At 49.9% G+C, this 22,901-nt stretch overlaps 1 protein-coding gene across 3 annotated transcripts in view; it reads left to right on the forward strand.

The window, feature by feature from the left end:
• The window catches only part of DDX4 (DEAD-box helicase 4), a 1,871,246-nt gene that overhangs the window by 1,323,669 nt on the left and 524,676 nt on the right, over nt 1–22,901 (forward strand). For all 3 annotated transcript variants that reach the window (XM_069627287.1, XM_069627289.1, XM_069627288.1), the window contains exon 16: nt 12,109–12,238. In XM_069627287.1, coding sequence (XP_069483388.1) covers nt 12,109–12,238 — 130 coding nt within the window. The remainder of the gene's footprint in view (nt 1–12,108; nt 12,239–22,901) is intronic.

Here is a 22,901-nt window from a genome sequence, read left to right on the forward strand (position 1 = left end):
TTATGTCGCCGAATTCTGAAGATTCGGACCTGTAGTGGGGCTTCACCGGGCAGTTCAGTCATTGTAGGGGTCCTCTTCCATTAGCTCCTCGTAGGTTCTTTCGTTCCAGTGGCAACTCTGCCTTTCCAGTCCCAGAGACCTGATTTTTATGCAGTTTCCCCCCATTCATACAGCCTGGCTGTCAATCACACAGCAGGGTGGCTGTCTTAGCCAATCAAACAGGAGTGCGACTTGGGTTACCAAGGGAACCCATGCCAGGGGTCCGAAGATCGCTCCCCCACATCCTGCCTACCCAGACTTTCGGGCACCTTAAGGAAGGCTTCTGTGCAGAAGCCCACGAAAAGACAGCGAACAAAGGAATCATCCCTGGTTTGGCGCGAGAAAAATACGAGACAGATTTTAACAAAAAGAAATCACGAATAAACCCAGCTGGAGCCAAAATAAAATTATTTGGTCAAGCTATTTTATGTTCGAGGCTAATCTAGCCTAAAACAATACCACGTTTATATAAGATAACCGCGGTGGAAAAGTTAGGGTAGTTACCACTGCCACCAGCCAAGTCTTGATGTAAAGGGAGCGAAACAATGCTCCAAGAGACGCAGACAAAAACGGATCAGAATGAACCCTTTCCAATACTCCATGTAAGATGGGTTGTACTGGGTCTGAGGTTAAAGTGACTAAAATAAAGTTAATGGCAACTTTAACTTTTCTGGGGGCTAGTAGTCTCAAAGACAACCCTGTGTCACTGCACTGAAGGTGCTGTGTAACACACATGAAAGATATGAGGCCATGGAGTAGGTGAGGCTCCAGTGCTCAAGATCACACAAAAAGTGAAAACGCACACAGCAGAATGCATGTAAGAGTGGGGGAAAAAAGGCTCACAATCTTACCAGGTGAAAAGAATTCCTCCTAGAAACCGGCAGAGCTGCTGAGGGACTCATTAGGTAAGAGAAATCAGCCATTTATGAGAATTCTCCCGAACAACGGACTCCTCCCTAGGGGGCTGGGGAGCCACCCTGGACAGCCACTGCGTCCAGAGTCTGGACCCGACAGTTGCTTATCAACTAGCAGTAGCTCAGGGTCATCTGGCTAACCCTCAGCCTTCCTTCCACTCATAGGGGGCAGGACCATCCTAATCCAGACCGACAACTCCACCAGCATGTACTAGGTCAACAAGCAGGGGGGGTGGTACTAGATGCCCTCCACCCTGATCAGATCAGATCCTGTCTTGGCAGGGGCTGGGCCCCGGCTCCCTGGGCGATGCATTGTGGATTCAATGGGAAGGCATGCCAGCCTATGCCTTTCCTCCCACACCCCTGATCCCCAGGGTACTCAGCAAGATGAAGGAAGCTGGTCACCTCAGCATCATCTTGATAGCTCCTTGGTGGCCAGCGAGACCATGGTTCTCCGAACTGCTCAGTCTCATGGACAGACCACCAATTCACCTTCCGCTGGGTGCCGCACCTCTCTTGTCCCAGCAGGGGGCCAGGGTCCTCAACCCCGCACCTGAGAAGTTAACCCTCACAGCATGGTTCCTGAGCAGATCGCCCTCTAGCACATGAGCCTATCACGGGCTAACCTGGAGATCATTCAGCGCGTCAGGAGCAAGTCTACCAGGAGCCAAAATAAGAGCAAATGGAGCAGGTTCTGTCACTGGGCGGACTCTAAGGAGATCGACCCCCTTACGTGCACGCTGGAGGATGTGCTCTACTTCTCGACGCACCTCGCTCACTCAGGCAACAATAGGTGCCTAGAGAAATTCGGAGGTGGTGGTCTTCACTTCCAACCCGATTGTCAAGAAACATCTGGCGGGCTTGCCCAGGCTTTACCCGCCCATTAAGAGTCCACACCCTGTGTGGGACCTCAATGTGGTGTTGGGCGCGTTAGCGCACAAACCCTTCGAGCCAGTGGTGTACACGGACATCAGGCTGGTCACCATTAAGAAGGCTTTGTAAGTGGGCCTCACCTCCGCTTGCAGAGTCAGCGAGATCCAAGCTCTGGTGGCCTCAGAACCCTATACCACTTTCCACAGGGATAAGGTGGTCGTCCTGTGGACTCAACCGCCGTTCCTACCTAAGGTAATCTCCACTTTCCATTTAACAAGGAAGTAGTCTTACCTATGTTCTTCGCTGACCCCAAGGACGAGGCTCAGGGACTCTTGCACTGTTTGGATGTCAGACGCGCTCTGAAATTCTATCTGGACAGGACCATGGGCTTCCGCAAGTCACACACTTTTTGTCACCTTTGGAGGGGGCGGGGGCTCCAGACACGGTTATCAAGCATCCAAGGCTTCTATTGCACGGTGGATGGTTGCAGCCATCAAAGAGGCCTATGAAGGGCAGCACAAGCCACTGCCAGCCAAAATACATGCTCACATGGCCATGGCTATCGCCTTCCAACGGCAGGTTCTGTGCCAAGTCATAAGTAGGGCGGCTACCTGGGCCACCCCTTCAGCTTTCTGTAAGCATTACTGTTTGGACACTGGCTCTAAATCAGACACGGCCTTCGGACATGTGGTTCTAAAGAACTTATTTGCTTACGCAGGGTCTCCTCTCCACCCTGGGGCTACATTCAGTTGTACTCGCCCATGCAGTATCGAGGAATGGGGATGGGACGTAAGATCCCCCCCCCCCAAATAATACTTGTCTCAGTAGGCAATGTTAAATATTGTTGACGCGTCGATGGGGACTGAGGAGTGGTGCCAGTGGTTGGAGTCAGGGTAGCGCATGCCCCCAGGGCTGCACCCCTGCGTGCCTCTAAATTTAAAGGGGTAGTAGATTCTATCTGATAAAGGTTCCGTCTCCCGTCCCTAGGACGGGATGCCCATGCAGTGTGGAGAAAGGGGATTAAAGGATAGTTCCGGGACTTTTTTTTTATTGTTCCTATGGTTCGGCCATGTGTTTTTAAGCATAAATCGGTAGATCGTAGAAAACTTTCCTATGGACCTTACCCGACTTTTCATCCATTAACGCACTCGAAATCAGCCGCCATTTTCTGATAATCCTATCATTTCCCCCCATCGCCCTGGCTCACCTGCTTTTGCGGCACTAAATCAAATCCCCCGCCCCTGAGCCTGACATCAGCAGACGCGTACCGCCCATTTCCCAACGCCAAAGCACGTTTCGTGTCAACAATCGCTGCGCCTCAGCTAATGAAGTGTCGCCATGGAAATGGCAGGACGCCTCTTTCCTCAATAAGTATAAACACACCGTTTCACAACACACAGCAGCAGATTTTCGATTCCATTCCTCTCTATGTGTTACTTTGAGTATTCTGTGACTCGTTTCTGTGCTCTGGTCAGCTACCTTCGCCGCTTCTAGGCCTTGTGTACCATCTCTGTAAATTATTTTACTTTCTTTACCACACAATGGCTACAATAATGCCATATATGTACGAGCCCGAGTACACCGAGGAGGAACTACTGGAAAGGCAAGCACGCGGAAACGATGGGGATTCGGACGGCAGTTGGGAGGACCAGTCAACGGATGAAGAGCCTGGACCATGTCGCATGGACGGCGTCTCCACCTGGTGCACGTGCAATCGGTGCGAGCTAATGCCAACTGAGGAGGAGAACTGCTGCTGCCGTGAAAATTCCGGGTGCTTGGCCTACATTTCGGAAGGCGAGCCAAGTCCGCAATGCATCACCGAGCTGCCAGAGTTCAGGGAAGCCTGCCTCTCACGGACCGTGTTGAGGATGATGATGGTGCTTATGCACGAACTTCGCGGCACTGTTCGTCCGCGTAATCCCAGTAACGAGTAAGTATACTCTGGTTGTGATGTCAGTGATGCCACTACTATGTCATGGTCGTCTCCCACATATAAAATTACATCTACATATCATTCGAATGCATGTAAATTGGTTCCATATTGTGCATTTTCTAGATAGAATTTTTTTCAAAGCAGAATGACATTTTTTTACCTGAATCGACAGTGATAAGAAAGTTTTGTCATTTTAATACAGTTTGCGTCTTTCATTTTCACAGGTGGTACAGGCTGGTGGCCTATCGTTGCTTCACTTGGTGGCTTCACGGGAGGCTCGGACACCGCGTTCGGAGAGTAATATCTGCCTGTGCAGTACTTGCCATTAGACAACATTTCCCCAGCGACAGTGGACAATACCGCGGATTTTCCCTGGATGTGCTGCAACCGGAACTTTACAATGTGTAATGTTTATTATTTATGTTCAATTGAAATTAAGATCTAAAATAAAACCCAACATATATTTTAACAATGGTTGTTTTGATTTTTTTAAATGAATCTAGTGTGTCTCCATTGAATAGTCTTCCTGTGCCTTGTCTTGTCACACCACATGTCTCCGGCCAGCATCCTCCCTCACGCAGGCCGCCCACCTTCAATCCACATAACCGTTGAACCCATATGCAGCAGACATACATATGTTATTTTGCGGGTTGGCATCAAGCCTCCCGGCCTTGCCTCCTCCCCCAAAAATACTTACCACACCACTTTGTTCAAGCGTTGGCAATAAAAGGAAGGCCGTTGGATTTTATTGACACAAAACATGGTTATAGGTAAATAATCAATATGGTTGATCATAATAAATCATCCTTTTGGGCACCGGGTACAGAGATGACCCCCTCTGGCCCGTGCCGGCTTGCCACCACAGGCCAGCCTGCTGATGACTAACTGCCTAGGCATCCAGCGTCTCCAGGGTGAACTGCACCCATATATTCTCCTGGGAGGGTGAGGTATTTATAAACTCACCCCCCTGCCTTCCATGTACTAGATCCTGCAGCCTGCCCCTTACATGCAGTTAGATGGCCTCTCCTTGGTGAGGCCCTGCGGCAAACGAGTCTTGTCTGCACGACCACCGCCCCAATCCACACCCCCTCCCCGCCCTATCAAAGGCAGTTCGCACCGGGGTACTTGCGCTGGCAAGTGGAGCTGTCAGGGAGCGATAAAAGCCAAGAGGTGCCAAAGACAATGTACACTTCAAAGTGGTCTATAGAGCATGGGTTGTTGTTCCCATGTCTACCTCCAGACCCCGTGTCTCCTGCCAAGCATCCCCCCTCACGCTGGACGCCCCCCTGCAAACAGCATAATGCCACGACATATACACGTCATTCATTCACACAAACACCCCTGTTTCGAATTCTTTATAACCCACTTCATATTTCTAATGAGCACTTCTTTGCGCTTTGCTAGTCAACCCGTGAAGGTGCTGGTTATCTGCTCTTCGTCTCTGTGAACTTCCGTGACCACTTCGAGGAAACTCCTCAGTTTGCAAGCTGTGAACTGCTCCCTGTTCTACGACAAGAAACTACTCTGATCCCTGCATCTAACTGTTTGTTCGTCAAGGTAAGGCCATGTACCATAATCATTTTGCGTCCAATTTCTTTTCGTTCAAGACAGTACATGCAAGGAACTAGTCACATGTTCTGAGTTTACATTGGTATTCATAGAGAATTGTTGATCTTTACTTTTCAGAACTTTCCACAATGCCTGCCTGTTCCATTGGCGGTTGCCCTTCGAAGACCCATAATAAATCTGAAGGTACTATAATGCATGTTTTCCCTAAAACAATAGATCAGATAAGAGAATGGGTCCGATATTGCGGATATCCACCGTCTGAGCTTGAAAGTAGAGTCCTAGAAGTCTTTTCGGACAAGAGGGGTGATCGATACCGCATCTGCAGCAGGCACTTTACCTCTGACATGTACTCCACATCATTGCTAATAAAGAACACACCGCGAGCGAGGCGAAAATTGCTCTCAACCGCTATTCCCACTCTATTCGTCCACATCCCTCCACTGGTGAGTCAAGTTTACGTATTTATCTCTCGGCCTTGCGGTAGTGTGTAGCATTAGCTAACAATAATTTCCCCATTTATGTATCCACTCAATATGAAGGCGGAAGATTCTCCATCCGTGTCGTTATTGCAGTCATCAGCCACTTCAAGCGCCTATCGGGTAATCTTACTTGGCTATTCTGCCACTGACTTGTTTTAGGCATGTAAATCAATAGTTTTAATTTATCGTGTAATTATTTTACCTAATGGTACACCCTTGTACTCGTCCTCTAGTCTTTCTTTTCATTTATAATTATTGTTATCCAAAATAATGCAAGTACTGTCTTTCAGGGAGATGCTGAGGAGTCCAACGTATTGACGACTACCGTTGATGTCACTCAGATGCTCGAGGTACGTTTCCGGACAGTTCCATCGATGGAGATCATCAGATCTTGCATTCTTGTAGAGTGATTGTTACACACAATGTTTCTTTCGTTTTTAGCCATTGATATGTCCTTCTGTCGTCGCCCTCCTATGTGTCTTCTTTTTTCAATATTGTGTTCATTACTAATGAAAGTCCTATGTTTCAGGGAGTCGGAGCATTAGTCCAAGAAGAAGGGGGAGCATGCAGTTACGGGTCGGCGCAACAGCTTGCAGAAGTGTGCACCGCAGTTACATCGTCCCTTGATGTTCTTATGCATTTCGAGGTATGGATACTGACAGTTCGATCAAGCGAAATCATATGAAGTGATTACATCCGCTATACTTCCTTCTTTATTAACGCAAGTACTATGTTTCAGGGAGATGACGGAGCTTCTTCTACAAGAACATCACCCCTAGTAGTTGATGCAGATCTCTGGGTGGTGACACTTCCAACGATCGAGCAAATCAAATCATATTTACATATCCATTATTTATTTTAGACAACTGATCATTTGTGCAGGTCTATTTAGATGAGCCGTTGACGCCTGCACAAAGTTTCTGTTCTTTATCAAAATAGAAAACCATACTAATGCAATTACTGTGTTTCAGGGAGTTACTGAAGCATCATCTTCAATAATATCATCAATGGAAGTCTATGAGGAGCACAAGGTATGGATCTTGACAGTTCCATCTAACTAGATCAACTATGCGTGAATAATTGTCGTTTGAATGTTCTACACAAAGCGTTCATTCGTGTTTTGCTATTGAGATGTACGTGGGTATTGGTCCCCAAGTACATTTTGTGTTTTCGATATTATTATACATACTAATGAAAGTTCTATGTTTCAGGGAGTCGATGGAGCGTCAGTGCGTGATGGATGTGCTTATCATGAAAATAGTCGTTGCAGCGCAAGAGGAAGTGGAGACATGCACACACGAGTCGGAGCAACAGCGTCCTGATGTTGAAGTTCGAGGCAAGAAAGTTTCAAAGAAAAGAAAGCAAAAGAAGGTTAGTGTCCTGGTCACTATATTATGTTGTTTTTCACTGTTAATAGTTCAATACTGTAAGTTGTGTTTAAACTGAACATCCCTTTTCCAATCTGTCCTCTAGTTGCGAGTGGGTGTACGAACTAGATCTACACAGACAGTGAAGCGAACGAGAGATGTTGCTTGTCAAACCTTTTGGCAGGGACTTGAGACTGGAGATGCATCGTGCCAATGGGAAGAATATGAAGTGATTGACAACGGAGCTATACCACCACCAGCCATTGATAGTGAATGTCCTCCTGGTAGTTCGGATGCAGTCGGAGATCAATTCTCAGAATCCACACCCGCAAAAACTAAGACCGCGAGAAAGTTGAAGAAATTGTCTTATTCACCCATCGCCGGAGAAGGAACAGATGTTGCAATGGAAGAGAATGAAGTGGACTACAATGAAACACCATCAATATCACTGAACATAGCGGAAGACGATATCAGAGATTCTACCTTTCATGTGAGTGACATGTCCTCAACGTTACAGGCCGAACCAGCTGGGATGCAGAGTGACAGTATAAGGAAAGAGGCCAAATTCATTGTATTCGATAGTTGTTTGATTGATATTATTATTCAGTTGAAATGTGGGCATTCGGTAGGTGGGGAAGTATGTGGGGAGCCATTGATTAATGTGACTCGTGCAATTCGAGGCACTAACCTTAAAATACATGCCACCTGTACAAAATATCATCCTTTCTCATGGTCTGCACAACCCATGCTGGGACAACTGCCAGCAGGCAATCTACTTTGTGCAGCGGCTGCACTTTTTAGTGGTTCAAGTTTTAAAAAGTTAGTCTTTCTTTCAGTTTGTGGGAATCCATTTCATTGCGAAAACTCAGTTCTACAAATACCAAACCGATTATCTATTTCCAGCCATTAGCGAAGCTTGGAGAATGGAAAAAATGTCTATTGATAGTACATTCGCGGGCAAACGGTTCAGGCTAGCCCTTGATGGGCAGTGCGACAGCCCAGGATTTTCAGCCAAGTACTGCACCTACCACTTTCAGGACATGGAAAGTAAGAAAATTGTGAGTTCGGTGGTCGTGCAGGTGTCACAAAGTACATCCTCAGTGGCCATGGAGAAAGTTGGCTTTGTAGCATCATTGCAAGAACTACAATCGCGGGGAATGGTGATCGACCGGATAGCCACGGACAGACACGTTTCAATTGCCAAGACAATGAGAGAAGAGTTCAAAAATATAAATCACCAATTTGACGTTTGGCATCTTGCAGAAACAATCAATAAAAAAATGTCGGCTGCAGGTAAAAAGAAATGCAAGGTATTTCACAGTGGTCCAAGTCAATCAGCAACCATCTTTGGTGGAGCTCAAAAACATGTGGAGGGTCGTTGGAAATTCTACTGGAAAAATGGCGGTCAGTAATGCTACACTGTACCAACGTTCACCGTTGGAACACAAACCAACATTTCCAGAATTGTGAACATGGCCATTTGTCCACAGAGGAGGCACGGAAGAAGAAGTGGTTGATTCCTTCATCACCCACTCTCAAAGCCATTGAAAAGATTGTATTTGATAAAACTATAACAATAGATTTGAGGGGACTCACGGAATTCTGCCACACAGGAGATTTGGAGGTGTTCCACAATATGTGCCTAAAGTACAGGCCAAAACGATTGCATTTTGGCATGGAGGGCATGATAAATCGGACTCTTGTAGCGGTCTTGGCACATAACCATAATGTTGGCCGTCAACAAAGTAGGACGACCGGAACTTTAGGGACGCTTTGCTACAATAAGGCCTTCACTAAAAGAAGTAAACAATGGGTGATCGGACCAGTGTTTGAGGATATGCAATATGAATTTATTGAGAGACTTATTGTTGACGTCCTGGATAGGCACATAAATGGAGTTGTGAACGAACCTGTGCAGGGGACAACTGCATTGCCACCCAACATTGCCTCTGTTCCATGTCCACCTAAAGAAGAGCTCATTGAGAAATACACATCACGGTTTAAATGATTGTAATTTGATTGTCTGTTCTCTCGAGTCTCCTCATGTCGCAGGCCCATTGAATATGTGTATCTATGTAATGTGTAAATAAAAGTGATTGCTCAGTGTACATGCAATGTGTCTATCCAACCTTGTTCATTTGCGCATTAAATTAAACCAAACAGTAATATAAATCATTTTTCAAAAAATATAGAATGTCTCCGTATTTATGGTTCTCTGGGGCTGCAAAGCACGCAGACAAAATGCAAAGATGGAGTGTAAATTTCAAGTCCTGTGAGATGGCCTTACACTGAATGTAGCTAACTAGGAATGTGTGCTCGTTCAAAGTGAAGGTCGGCTGCTTTGATTTTTTGCTCGGGTGCCGGAATGGCCCACGACTCAGTATAAGGTTCTATTGTTATTTGACCTTGACAGGCCAGGACCATCCCGAAAGACTTCTTTTTGGGGGTGTGGGGCAATAACGTAAGAAACGATAATGAATATAATTTCAGAAACGAAAGCCATTTCATGTTCGTTCATTAGAAGAAATAACGTCGGCATAGAAGGAGTGGTAATTCGGGGCTGCCCTACGCACAGACACAATGGAAAATGCAAATATAATGTAAGTAACTCTTTAGATGAGTTTATACCGCAATTTAATTACTATACAGTAGCTTTAAAGACGGGTTAAGTTGTACTTGTTCGTTCTATGTGGCATATTGTTTTGTACCGCGCACTATCTTGAGGAGAACCATCTCCTTTTACGGAAGCACCTCAAAACCTTCCTCTTTGCTTCTGCTTTCTCTCTCCCTCTCCCCTGCTACAACTTGTCCACTGTCTGCGACCTCGGTCCTGGGCCCTTCCACTCTCCACCTGCACTGCCTCCCTGTCAACCCCTGCACTGGGGGACTGTCTCAGTATCCTACAGCCCCCCCTTGACGTATAATACCCAGTTGCACTGTCCTAGCTATGAAATAATTTCCTGACCTAATATATAAAATGAATAATTTTAATAAAGATCTGATGGTGAGACTAATTTCATTTTTTATGTTTTTCAAACAGGTACATCATCCATTATTGCATGTGTCACGAGTACCAGACACCGGCGGATGGGTTTTTTAACTGCCAGTTGCTTCTCCGCGTGAACAACGTTACCACCCTGACCATTTTATGGGACGATCGCCAAGTACAAGTATGCCCTTACGCGGTACTAACGGCTAGATGCAACATACAGACCGTTGTGGTGGCCTAGTGCCTCGTTGTTGGAACAGCCATGCAATTATCAGTGCGACCGAAGAGCTTATTTTATCGTAAACCAACACCCTGTGTACTGCACACGAACATCGCTTGCCTCAAGACAAACTATTTTGGATCGAGAGCAAATAAAAATGCAAATCGCTGAATATTCTCAAAACATTTGATGTCAAATAAATGTACTTTGCCAAATGTACAATCTTGCCGTTTGCTTTTAAACCACAGTTTCATATTCCGAATTGTCGCGCTGTATTGTGAGATGATCTAAGACCCTGTGTACAGCAAAGGAACATCGCGTGTTTAAAACAAACTTTTTGGAACGTGAGCAAATAAAAATGCAAATCGCTGAATATTATCAAAACATTTGATGTCAAATAAATGTACTTTACCAAATTTACAATCTTGCGGTTTAATTTAAAAGTACAGTTTCATATTCCCAATTGTGGCGCGCTGTGTTGTGTGAGCTCATCTGTGTTGATTTCCTGGTTCTGTGTGGAGTCGCGTAGAAGACGCCTGGGCGCGTTTGCCTACGCAGCTCAGTCACGTCACGGATAGAGGCGGGGAATATGAATGTTCAAGTCTGTTTCAGGGGCGGGGGATTTGATTTAGTGCCGCAAAAGCAGGTGAGCCAGGGCGATGGGGGGAAATGATAGGATTATCAGAAAATGGCGGCTGATTTTGAGTGCGTTAATGGACGAAAAGTCGGGTAAGGTCCATAGGAAAGTTTTCTACGATCTACCGATTTATGCTTAAAAACACATGGCCGAACCATAGGAACAATAAAAAAAAGTCCCGGAACTATCCTTTAAGGTAGTCACTACGGTGAGTAACTCATTTCTTCATATACTCGATTTAGGACTGGTATTTATTCCTTAAAAGTTCATTTGGCGACACGGTCTGCTTACACAAGATCTCAAAACAATCTCCTGGTGGAGAATTTCTAGAGGTTAAAGCCTTCATGGAACCCTCCGGTAGTGAATCGGCCACCAGGTTTGGATGTTAATGTTGTGCTAATCAAACTCATGGGTCCAACTTTTGAACCAATGCATACAGCATCCTTAAAAGACCTCACTTATAAATTGGCTTTCCTTGTAGCTATTGCATCTATTCGCAGAATTAGTAAACTAATAGCTTTATCAGTGGCAGATCCTTTTGTTATAGTGCACAAAAACAAGGTTGTCTTAAGAACAAACCCACATTTTTCACCAAAATACATATCCAAATTTCATGTCAGTCATTTAAACGTACAGCTTTCTCTCATATCTCTCAATTTGAGGGTACGACTCCTTCATACTTTGGATGTACCGATGGCTGTCATGCAGTACCTTAATAAAACAAAGCAACTGAAGAAAACAGATCAGTTCTTTGTGTCACTGGCAATTGGAAGAGGAGTTTACCTGGTCTCTAAAGCTACTGTTGCCAGATGGATTGTGAGGTGCTTTCAACAATTTGACAGCCTCTCAAGTAAAACACTTCCTTTTCCTCCCAGATCTCATTATACATGTAGCATAGGAGCAAAGTTTGATTTCATTGCAAATGTGGCAGTTTAAAAGCAATAATATGGAACTCTGTACATGGACTGCAGTGAAAATAGCATTAGTTTTAATAGTATTGTTTGAGAGTCAAGAATTAAGGTCCCATTATTTTCTCCATGCAGTGATGCTTTGTGTTAATGATCAATGCATAAATGTTTTCGTTTTAGAACGTGTATAAAGCCAGTTGTGGTCTATGGTGGAACACAAACCATTCATTCACTTCGCCAGATATATCAAGGTTGTAATATACTCTGTGCAACTCCAGGAAGACTAATCGATATAATAAGGCGTGAAAAGGTAGGACTTTTGCATGAGAATTTTCTTTGAAGTGAACTTTAAAAAGTTTAAATTGCGCAAATATCTTCTGAATATTTAATTTGTGTCAATACCTCCAGCTCCAGTTTTTAGTGTACTTTGTTGTGGGTTCCTTCCTCCCACAGATTCCTGATCCTAGAAGTAGCCTTGTAGGAAGCTATAAACACATCACTATGTAATCCAGTAAGACCAGATTTATTTTCATACAACTGTGCAGAAATTGACTGGGAAACTGGCAAAGTATCCCTGTCAAATTGCACCCCCACCATCTAAAATCTCCATGTTTGTATACGGTTTTACGGAATGAGCCTCATACAGTAAAGTCAGTCAAATAAATTTGGTTGGTCACATTAACCAACATTCTCTGACCTTGAGGGCGTGGTTTTACAGTACATAGTGATACCTGTACTATTCCACTCTGTTTATCCAGACCCATCCCATTAGCACCTTATCGTGTTGCTGTGCGTATCTGTGTCTCTGGCAAAGATTTGACGTTATGGCCGTAAAGGCTTATGGGCCGTCTTATGCATGCCAAAAATCTCATTCCTTTCTGCATTAACTCCCTAACCTTGACTGTGGTTGCTGTGTCATCTTTCTAACAATGACTGGCGTTTTGCTCTGACCTTGACTGCCAGCTTTGATGCCCTCTAGATGGAAACCTGGCTTTGGAAACTTTGGCTGCACCATGTGCGTTCTGCTCAGTAAGTGGCACCCATGACCATGACTGGAGTGTGGAATTTCTTTTAATCTACTTGTCCGCGGGACAAGATGTTTAACAAATCTACTTGTCATGTAAAAATAAATAAAACGTAAATGTCACTCTGTGGCTTACATATATTAAATATGAGACACAGACTAAATGTGCTATTTATATTTGATTGCCAAATAAGCCTTTATCGTGCATACAATTAGTGTTTCTTTCGGCCATTTCTGCAGTTTTGCTGTGGAGCACTTTCGTTTTTGTTGAAAACTCCTGGAAGTCCTCTTTCTGCGTCTACAGTGGAGGCCGAGACAGGACCAGCTACAAAAACTCCACTGGAAGTGCTGTGTTTTTCTGCCATTTTGTTGTGGAGCACTTTTATTTTTACTGCAAACTCCTTGGAAGTCTGTGTCTGCTATTGGTGGCAGAGACAGCACCAGCTACAAAAACCCCACTGGAAGCGGAGCGCTGCAATGTGCTGTTGTGTGTTTGGTGTTCGAGGTGCGGGCTGCAGTGGTGAGGCATTCACTTTGCAACTAATCAAGGTAAACGGCAAGACTTCTACTCCCCCGGCCCCCAAACTAAATTTCACGCTATTCGTTCATGCGTTCAACATTTGCCCTATCAAAACTTGTTGGGGTTTACACGGATAGCCCAGCCCAATCTTCTGTGTTCTGGTTTACGGCCCTGTGGTAGCAGTAATAGGTGTTCACACTACTTTCACCACCTTTTTATTTTTCCTTTTTGTTAGTTTGTGATTACCTTACATTATCCATCGGACACCAGGTTTCATTGGTCCGTACCGGGATATAGGTGTGGGGTGTACTTTAAGTCCCACCTGACTTTTTTCTGGCCACTGCAGTGAAGCTCTTTGACATATCACAGATCGAAAAGAACTAGGACTAGCCATACTATCGCCATACTACTGTTAAAACAACATATTGCAATGCAACTAATCCTGAGAAGATTTCTGACACTTTGTTCTCTCTTCCCGGGAATCGAGGGGAGTGAGGAAGTGCTTGCAGGCTATTGGAGCCTTTGAGCTTCCACTCAACCTCTGGACCTAATGCTTTTATCATTCTGCGAATTTGCTTCACCCGCTGAGCAGTGTTGGTGACTGCGGAGGAACTTTTTCCCTCTTTGAGCCACGCTGCAGTTCAAGGGAACTTGGATCACTTCAAAGCATTAAATATCATTCAGCGAATTTGCTTTACCCGCTGAGCAGTGTTGACGACTGCAGAGGAACTTTTTCCCCTCTTTGAGCCACGCTGCGTTTTGAAGTTTGGTTTCAATCACTTCTTCCTATTTCTACTTTCTCCAGCATTGGATCTTTCATGGATTCACATGCTTAGAATATTCCCCGTCGACAGACTGGGAACCCTCGGTACACTTATAAAGCCATTTCCCATAGGAAAACCTCAGACACTTTTGTGTCCCATCTATGTCGTTTTGGGGCCGCCCACGCACGCCCCACTGGGACGTAGCGGTATAAATGCCCTGCCCCCGCGGCTCCCTTCAGATTTCAACAGTCTCCAAAGTAGTGGGAGCACCTCGTGTAGTTTACTATTTTGTCTAGGTTGTGCTGTTGGAGTTTTGGCCTGATGTCAGGAAAAGAGCTGTTCCGCCCGTGCGCTACGTGCGGGTTGAAGGTGTACGAGGGGGACGGACATATGGATTTGCATATATTGATTGTCTATACCCTCATCATTCGGCAGTGCGACATATGTAAGGGCTTCTCCCTGAAGACCCTTAAAGATTGAAGTTGGCGACTTGTGGCATGGTGAAACGATGGAGCCTGGGCATACCCGCCTTTAGAGGTAGACTCCACGCACAGCGTGGCCTCAGCGTCAATATCTTCAGGGGCCCTGCGCCCCTTGACATCGTCTGAACCCCCGGTGAAGAAATCACGACCGGCGGAGAAGGAATCATCGAGAAGCCATTCTAAGGAGTCTTCGTCGAAGAAAGCCTCGTCCTCATCTTCGACGAAGAAAGACAGAAAAGTCAAAATCCTACTCGGGCGATCATCACAGAACGACCTCGAGTTGAAAAGCGTAGGTCAAGTTCAGAAAAGGCGGGAACGCCTCAGGGACCTACACAACCACCACTGTTGTCGACGGCAGGGCAGTCGTCGACCACTTCTGCCACTGACACAATTGGTCTCAACTGTTCTTGGGCCGGTGACGGCGACGACGATGGGGCCAGCTTTAGCCTTGTCGATGGCGATCCTGCAAGAGGCCTGGCGACCAGAAGTATTCGTCCTGGTTTTGCCGGAGACCCTACTGCAGCAAGAGGCCTTGTCTGTGTCCTCGGGAGATGAGGATTTGAGAGTAGCTGGCCCTGCAGACCTCAGGTTACGAGGGATTACCAGGCCTCTCTCCAGGAGCATTCCGGGGTATACCCCTCTTCTCAATCCGCAGTCACTCTTGTCGCTGGAGGTTTTATCCACGTTACAAACGTTGCTGAAGACACTGGACGAGAAGCTACCTCAAGCAACTCCGGCCAGGTGAGCCATAGACGAACCGGGCCTGTCTCGTCGGCCACGGCAGGAGAGCCTTATCGGATGTCTCACTTTCCCCCTCCAGGGATCCAACCTGGGAGTCTGAGGTGGAATTAGAAACCCCGAGAAGCTCGGCTAAGCCGTCTCCCCCGGACGACTTTGGATCATTTCACGCCATGATGGCCAAAGCATGTACAGAATTCGGGTTGGCCCAGGAAGAGGAGAAAAAGGACTGCTTTCTTTTCGACCACATGGGAAAGAGAAGGTCTGTGTTTTTCTCCAGCATGGGGTCTGGCATGGATTCACATGCTCATGAATATTCCCCGTCGTCAGGCTGGGAATCCTCGGTAAAGAAAAAACCAGTATCAGTTTCGTTTCTGATCTGTCTTTCGTAGTAATAACCAATCACTGGTCTCTGCGTCATACTGACCACAGCCAATGACTGCCCTCTACCTAAGCACCGCCTCTGGCAGCCATCTTCAGATTTTTACCGCACGTTCATGTGTTGGGATCCTCGTGCTATTGCTCTCGAGCGTTAGTGCTATTTTTTCGCGCTTTTTCACAAAAACTTCGATTCTTTCGGTCAAAAGAGCCTCAAGCTCCACCGATCCTACATCCGATCAACGGGGACCCGTGTCGGATTCATCTGTGCCCCTCAAGGGTGAAGATTTCGTCGAGCTACACTTCGGAGGACTCCAGAAGCTTCTCAGGCCCGGTCTCGGAGATGGCCCAGGAGAAGGGAAGCTCGACGCCCGGAAAGCTGTTCAGGGCCTGCCCTGGATGCCAGCTGCAGAACGTCTTCAAGGAGGACGAACACTCTTTCTGCCTTTACTGCCTTCATGGGGACAAGACGCACGTGGAGAAGGACTGTGCGTTTTGCGGCAACATGTCGGAACGGACCATGAAGGACCGCCATCAACGTCTCGCCAGCTGGCTGGAGGGTAAGAGCCCGTCTGGCGAGAAGAAGAAGAAATCTGAGCGGTCTTCTAAGACCTTTGAGGGCGCCCCGGCGACGGGGGCCCAACATAAGGCCAAGCACCGCGAGTCCGCTGGCACCGGGAGCGCCGAACGGTCGGGCTCTACGGGCGCCAGGCAGGGCGCACCCTCCCCGGCACCATCAACCACGAGCCAACGCTCTGGGTCGGGTAAGAGGAAGGCCGAGCACCCGGCGAAGCTCCTGGAGAGACCCCGGTCGAGCTCTAAGGCAGAGGAGGAGCGTGGCAGTGCCCCCTCCCTCAAGGATAAGGCGGTGAGCGCACCTAAGGTGGTGAAGGCCTTGATCCATTCGACCAAGCCCTCTATCGAAACGGTCGCGGCGGCCCTGGCCCAGCCTGTGGAGGCTGCACCAGTGGTGGCGGCCTCGGGGCCCAGAATCTCCCTGCCTCCTCGGAGGGAGTCTTCTTTCGTGCCCATCGATAGGACCCCCGTGAAACCCTCCGTGGGGAAGAAGGGGGGGCAGGGCGTCGTCGTAGATTCGGCCTCAACCTCAGAAGAGGAACTGATCGAGGTCTTAAGCCACGGCCTAGGCGTGGAACAAGACCAGCCCGTCGGAATGGGCCCCGACGCAGGTGACGACGACGACATCGTCGAGGATACCGACGGGGCCCCTGCTCGCCCGTCGGATTCCCCTCTGCCAGCGCCGCAAGACAACTCAGCGGCCATTTTGTTGGCTATACAGTCCTTATGCTCCGAGATAAGGACGAGACTACCGTTACCGACGGAGGAACCTCTCCCGTCGGGGGATCCAGAACCGGGACCTTCTGGTGTTCCCCCTACCAAGAAAAGAAGGATCCATCCACCGCCTCCTTTTCAACCATCGCGCCCCGTCCAGCCCTCCTCCCCGTCCACCCGAGGGGATGATACGGGGACTGACACGGCAGCGACGGGTACGGACGACGAGGCATACGACGAGGATTTTCCGTCGTCGCCTCCCCCCAGGGCTTCTCCGCCCGACGAGATTGGATCGTTCCACTCAATGATCGCCAGGGCATCCGAGCTTTTCCAACTCTGCCCTGAGGAGAAGAAAAAGGAAGGCTTCCTTTACCAACGGCGCGAGACCAAGAGGAAGACGGTCCTCGCAGTGCCTCTGTTGGACGACATTTGGGATGAGGGCCTTTCCCTCCTCAAGAACCCTTCCACGACGCCAGCGAAAAGAGACCGGTACGAGAAAAAGTACCGGGTCCCGGACTCGGCCCCCCTATGCCTCCGGGCGCAGCCTACCCCGGACTCCGTCGTCTCCGCGGCAGCCAGGAAGAAAGCGGGGGGGGGTGCGGCCTCCACGTCGACTTCCCCGCCGGACGGCGAGGGAAAGAAATTGGATGCCATGGGACGCAGAGTCATCTCGTCGGCGGCGACGACGATTAAAGCGGCCAACGCCTTGGCTATCGTGGCCCGCTACGACAGGGAACTCTGGTACAAGATAGCTCCCCTGCTGGATTTTCTGCCGGACGACAAGAGGGCGGAGGCCCTTGAGATCCTGCAGGAAGGTGAGGTGGCCTCGGACCACGCCATCACCGTGGCGACGGACATCGCCGACACTGGGTTCCGCCAGATGGGCAACGGCGTTTGCCTTCGACGTCGCGGATGGCTCAAGGCTACGGACTTTCGGCAGGACGTCCAGAACAGGGTCCTGGACATGCCCTTCGACGGGAACAACCTGTTTGGGAAGACAGTGGACGATTCCCTTCAGGCCATCAAGGCGGATACTGAGACGGCCCGGGCCCTTGGAGTGCTGCAGCAACGGCGGACGCCCTTTCGGAGCGGCGGAGGCAAGGGCGCCTCCAAAGGTTCCGGCGGCGGTTTCGCTTCCTACCGTCAAGCGGCCCGCTCGTCGTCGCAAGAGGCCTACAGAGGACGAGGCAAGTCTGGCGGCCCCCGCCGTCGTCGCCAAGGAGGCCAAGGCGGCAAGGCCGCGTCCAAGCAGGATTGAACCGGCCGTGGGGTCGGGCCCCCACCGAAGCACCCCGGTGGGAGGCCGGCTGGCGGGCTTCGTCAGCGTGTGGGAGTCCATCTCCACCGACCGTTGGGTGCTGGACGCCCTGGCCCGGGGCCACGCGCTCGAGTTTCAAAGAAGGTGCCCGCGCGTCCCCCCCGTGGCCAGGAAAGAACTTCACGTCCCTCAACTTCTCCTGGAGGTAAAGGCGATGCTCAGGAAGGGCGCCATCGAACTCGTCCCAAAGAGGCTTCGGGGCTCCGGAGTCTACTCGCGTTACTTCCTCGTGAAGAAGAAGACGGGAGGATGGCGCCCCATCCTGGACCTGCGACGCCTGAACAAGTTCATCAAGGCGCAGAAGTTCCGGATGGTCACCCTCCAGCACGTCCTGGGTCAGCTGGAGGAAGGAGACTTCCTATCGTCGTTGGATTTGGAGGATGCCTACTTCCACATTCCCATCCTAAAGGGGCACCGAAAATTCCTCAGATTCGTGGTCCAAGGGCGTCATTACCAGTTCAAAGCCCTTCCCTTCGGACTGCGGTCGGCACCCAGGGTTTTCACCAAGTGCCTCGCACCGGTGGCGGCGCAGCTGCGCCGCGAGGGGATTCACGTCTACCCCTACCTGGACGACTGGCTCATCCGCGCCAAGACGAGGGAGCTCGCCGTGGTCCACACGGCAAGGACCGTCCAACTCCTCACGGACCTGGGATTCTCCGTGAACTACGCCAAATCCCACCTGGTGCCCGCGCAAGTCGCACTGTTTCTGGGAGCGAGGCTCGACACAGTGTCCCTTCTGGCCTCCCCGTCGGAGGAGAGGACCAGGACCATCTTGGGCAAGGTGCAACGGATGTTGGTGGCCGACGCGGCCAAGGTGAGGTCCATCAAGTCCCTCCTCGGGATGATGTCTTCCTGCATCTACCTCATTCCCATGTGCAGGCTCCGGATGCGCCCGTTGCAAGAGTTCCTGGATGCGCGCTGGATCCAGACGACGGGCAGCTTCGAGGAAAGGATCAAGCTCGACGAGAGTTTCCGACGAGCGATACGGTGGTGGGGCACCCGCGCGCATCTGACGGCGGGCATGGACTTCCAGACCCCAGCCCACCAGGTGACTGTGACCACGGATGCCTCCCTAGAAGGGTGGGGAGCGCACTCCGAAAATCTGCACGCAAGGGGACTCTGGCTCCCGACGGAGAAGTCCCTGCATATCAACGTCCTGGAGCTCCGTGCAGTGTTTTGGGCCCTCAGGTCCTTCCTTCCGTCCCTCAAGGGCAAGGTGGTGAGGATCTTCACCGACAACACCACCACCATGTTTTACATCAGGAAACAGGGCGGAACCAGGTCCCCAGCGCTGTCCAAGGAGGCGCAGGACCTGTGGCATTGGGCCGTCGCTCAAGGGATTCTTCTGGTGCCGTTTCATCTGGCAGGGATAAAAAACACCATCGCCGACTCACTCAGCAGGGAGCTGCGCTCGTGCCACGAGTGGGAACTACGGCAGGATCTGGTGGATCGCCTCTTCCGACGGTGGGGCACACCCCAGATCGACCTGTTCGCGACGGCGACGAACACCAAGTGCCGGAGGTTCGCCAGCAGGTTTCCCCAGACGAGGAGCATGGGCGATGCTTTCTCGTTCCCCTGGGAGGGCCTGTTCCTCTACGCGTTCCCTCCCTTGCCTCTGCTAATCCGGCTCGTCAACCAGCTCAAGAGGTCACGGTGCAGGATGATCCTCGTCGCACCTGCGTGGCCGAGGCAGATATGGTTCCCGGACCTTCTGGACTTGTCGGCGTCCCCGCCAATCAAGCTGCCGGCGGACGCGGATCTACTCTCCAGGGAAGGAGGCGCCATCCTCCACCACGACCCGAAGTCGCTGAACTTGCAGGCCTGGCTCCTGCAGCGCTAGAGTTTGGAGGATACGACATACCGGCCGACTGCAGAGAGGTTCTTGCAAAGGCCAGGGCGTCCTCGACTCTTAAATGCTACGGACACAAATGGAAGAGGTTCTCTGTCTGGTGCCACGCACAGAAGATTAACCCTCTACGGATTACGGCTCCCCAAGTGCTGCCGTACCTGCTGACGCTGGCCAAAGCTGGTCTGGCACACGCGTCCATCAAGATTCATCTTGCTGCGATCTCCCGATACACCAGAACCACGGGCCGGACGTCCTTGTGGTCTCATCGTCTGGTGAAAGAGTTCATGAAGGGACTGTTCAGATCGTTCCCGCCGGTGAAGGCTCCGGCCCCGGCGTGGGAGCTCAACGTGGTACTGACCAAACTCATGGGACCTCCGTTCGAGCCTCTGCACTCGGCCCCGTTGAAGTTTCTATCGTGGAAAACAGCTTTTCTCGTGGCCATCACCTCCGCACGACGAGTGGGAGAGATCCAGGCCCTTTCCTGCAAGGCACCGTACTTGACTTTCCACGACACGAGGGTAGTGCTCAGGACGCACCCCTCCTTCATGCCCAAGGTACCGTCGGACTTTCATCTCAACGAACCCTTGGTGTTACCTGTGTTCTTCCCGTCGCCTTCGTCGCCGGCTGAGAGGACTTTGCACTCGCTGGATGTAGCTAGAGCGCTGAAGTTCTACGTGGACCGCACGAAAGGTTTTCGGAAGACGTCACAACTCTTTGTGAACTTTGGACCTGTCAATCAGGGGAAGGCTCTCTCGAAGGCTTCCATCTCCAGATGGCTCTCCGGCTGTATCATGTACTGTCACCGGTTGGCAAACCGACCGCTGCCTGGCCGTCCGAGAGCCCATTCCACCAGAGCGATCGCAGCTACCACGGCGTTCCTATCTGGTGTGCCCCTGCTGGACATATGCAGGGCTGCTACGTGGAGGTCGACGCACACCTTCACGAAATTCTACTGCGTCGACCGGGATTCCAGGGAGGAGTCCAGGGTCGGCCAAGCAGTGCTGCGCAACCTGTTCGCCTGAGGTGAGCCTGGTGAGGAGGTAAGATGCTTAATGTTGAGTTGATGTGATGCTTAATGTTGAGCCTTTGCCACCTCCCGTGGTTGTGCATGTGTGTACTGCTATGTATTCTTTATTCATGAGCATGTGAATCCATGCCAGACCCCATGCTGGAGAAGGAACAAGTTACTTACCTGTAACTGTTGTTCTCCAGCATGGGTCTGGCATGGATTCACATGCGAACCCTCCCGCCTACCCCTCTGCGGCTCTTCACTTGGTCATACTGCCACTTCACGTGCTTCCAAATCTGAAGATGGCTGCCAGAGGCGGTGCTTAGGTAGAGGGCAGTCATTGGCTGTGGTCAGTATGACGCAGAGACCAGTGATTGGTTATTACTACGAAAGACAGATCAGAAACGAAACTGATACTGGTTTTTTCTTTACCGAGGATTCCCAGCCTGACGACGGGGAATATTCATGAGCATGTGAATCCATGCCAGACCCATGCTGGAGAACAACAGTTACAGGTAAGTAACTTGTTCCTTGGTTCCCATCCTGGATCATGTGTGGCAGGAGGGGTTACAGACCATGCGTCGCCCTTTCTTGGAACCGGCAATAAAAGGTCGCCTGGTGGAAAAATTTAAGGCCCCAGAAACTACCCCCAAGTGTCTGTCCTCCCAACCAACCCCTGACTCGGTGGTGTCGGCGGCGAGAAAGGCGAGGGCCCAGCACAAGTGCACAACCCCCCACCCCCCTGGAAAATGAGGCCAGAAGATAGGATGCCTTTGGCAAAAAAGTGCTGTCGGTAGGAGCAACCACAGTGAAAGCGGCCAACTCTCTGGCTATAGTAGCCAGATACGACCGAGAGATGTGGCATCGACTGGCACCTATGCTGGAGCATCTGGCGGAAGAACATCGTAAGGCGGCGATGTTACTGGTCAAGGAAGGTGAAGAGGCCTCCAATCATGCCATAAACATTGCAGTGGACCTCGCAGAATCGGGGTTTAAACAGGTGAATAACGGTGTGGTTCTCCGAAGGCAAGCATGGCTAAAATGCACCAACTTTAGACCAGAGGTGCAATACAAGGTGCTGGATATGTCTTTCGAGGGAGACCTTCTGTTCGGCGAGAAGGTGGACTAGGCCCCGAAGGGCATGAAGGAGGACTCGGACATGGCGTGTTCCTTGGGTGCCCTCCGGAGTGGTCGGAGTTTCAGGTCTTTTCGTCCCTTTAGGGGAGCATCGGGAAACCCCAGATTCTCGGCATCGAGAGACAGATCCTTCAGTAGGCCGGCGTACCACTCCCAGGGATACAGACGGGCTTCTCAAGCGGCAAAACACCGGGACTACCAGACCTCCAGGAAGAGAACAGGTTACTCGTCGACGAGGGATAAGCAGACCAAGGACCAGCAATGACGGGCAATGGAACGTTCTGGGAGGCAGAGTATCGTGCTACATCGACGAATGGGAGCAAAGAACAACGGATCAGTGGGTGTTGGACACAGTAAGATACGGACATTCCCTGCAATTCAAAAGCAACCCTCCGCACATTCCACCGGTGTTTGTAGCTAAACCCCATCTGAGTGTGTTGCAGCAGGAAGTAGCACTTAATCTA

This window comes from Ambystoma mexicanum, chromosome 6p, assembly GCF_040938575.1.
Source record: "Ambystoma mexicanum isolate Mex_15411 chromosome 6p, UKY_AmexF1_1, whole genome shotgun sequence".
NCBI lineage: Eukaryota > Metazoa > Chordata > Amphibia > Caudata > Ambystomatidae > Ambystoma > Ambystoma mexicanum.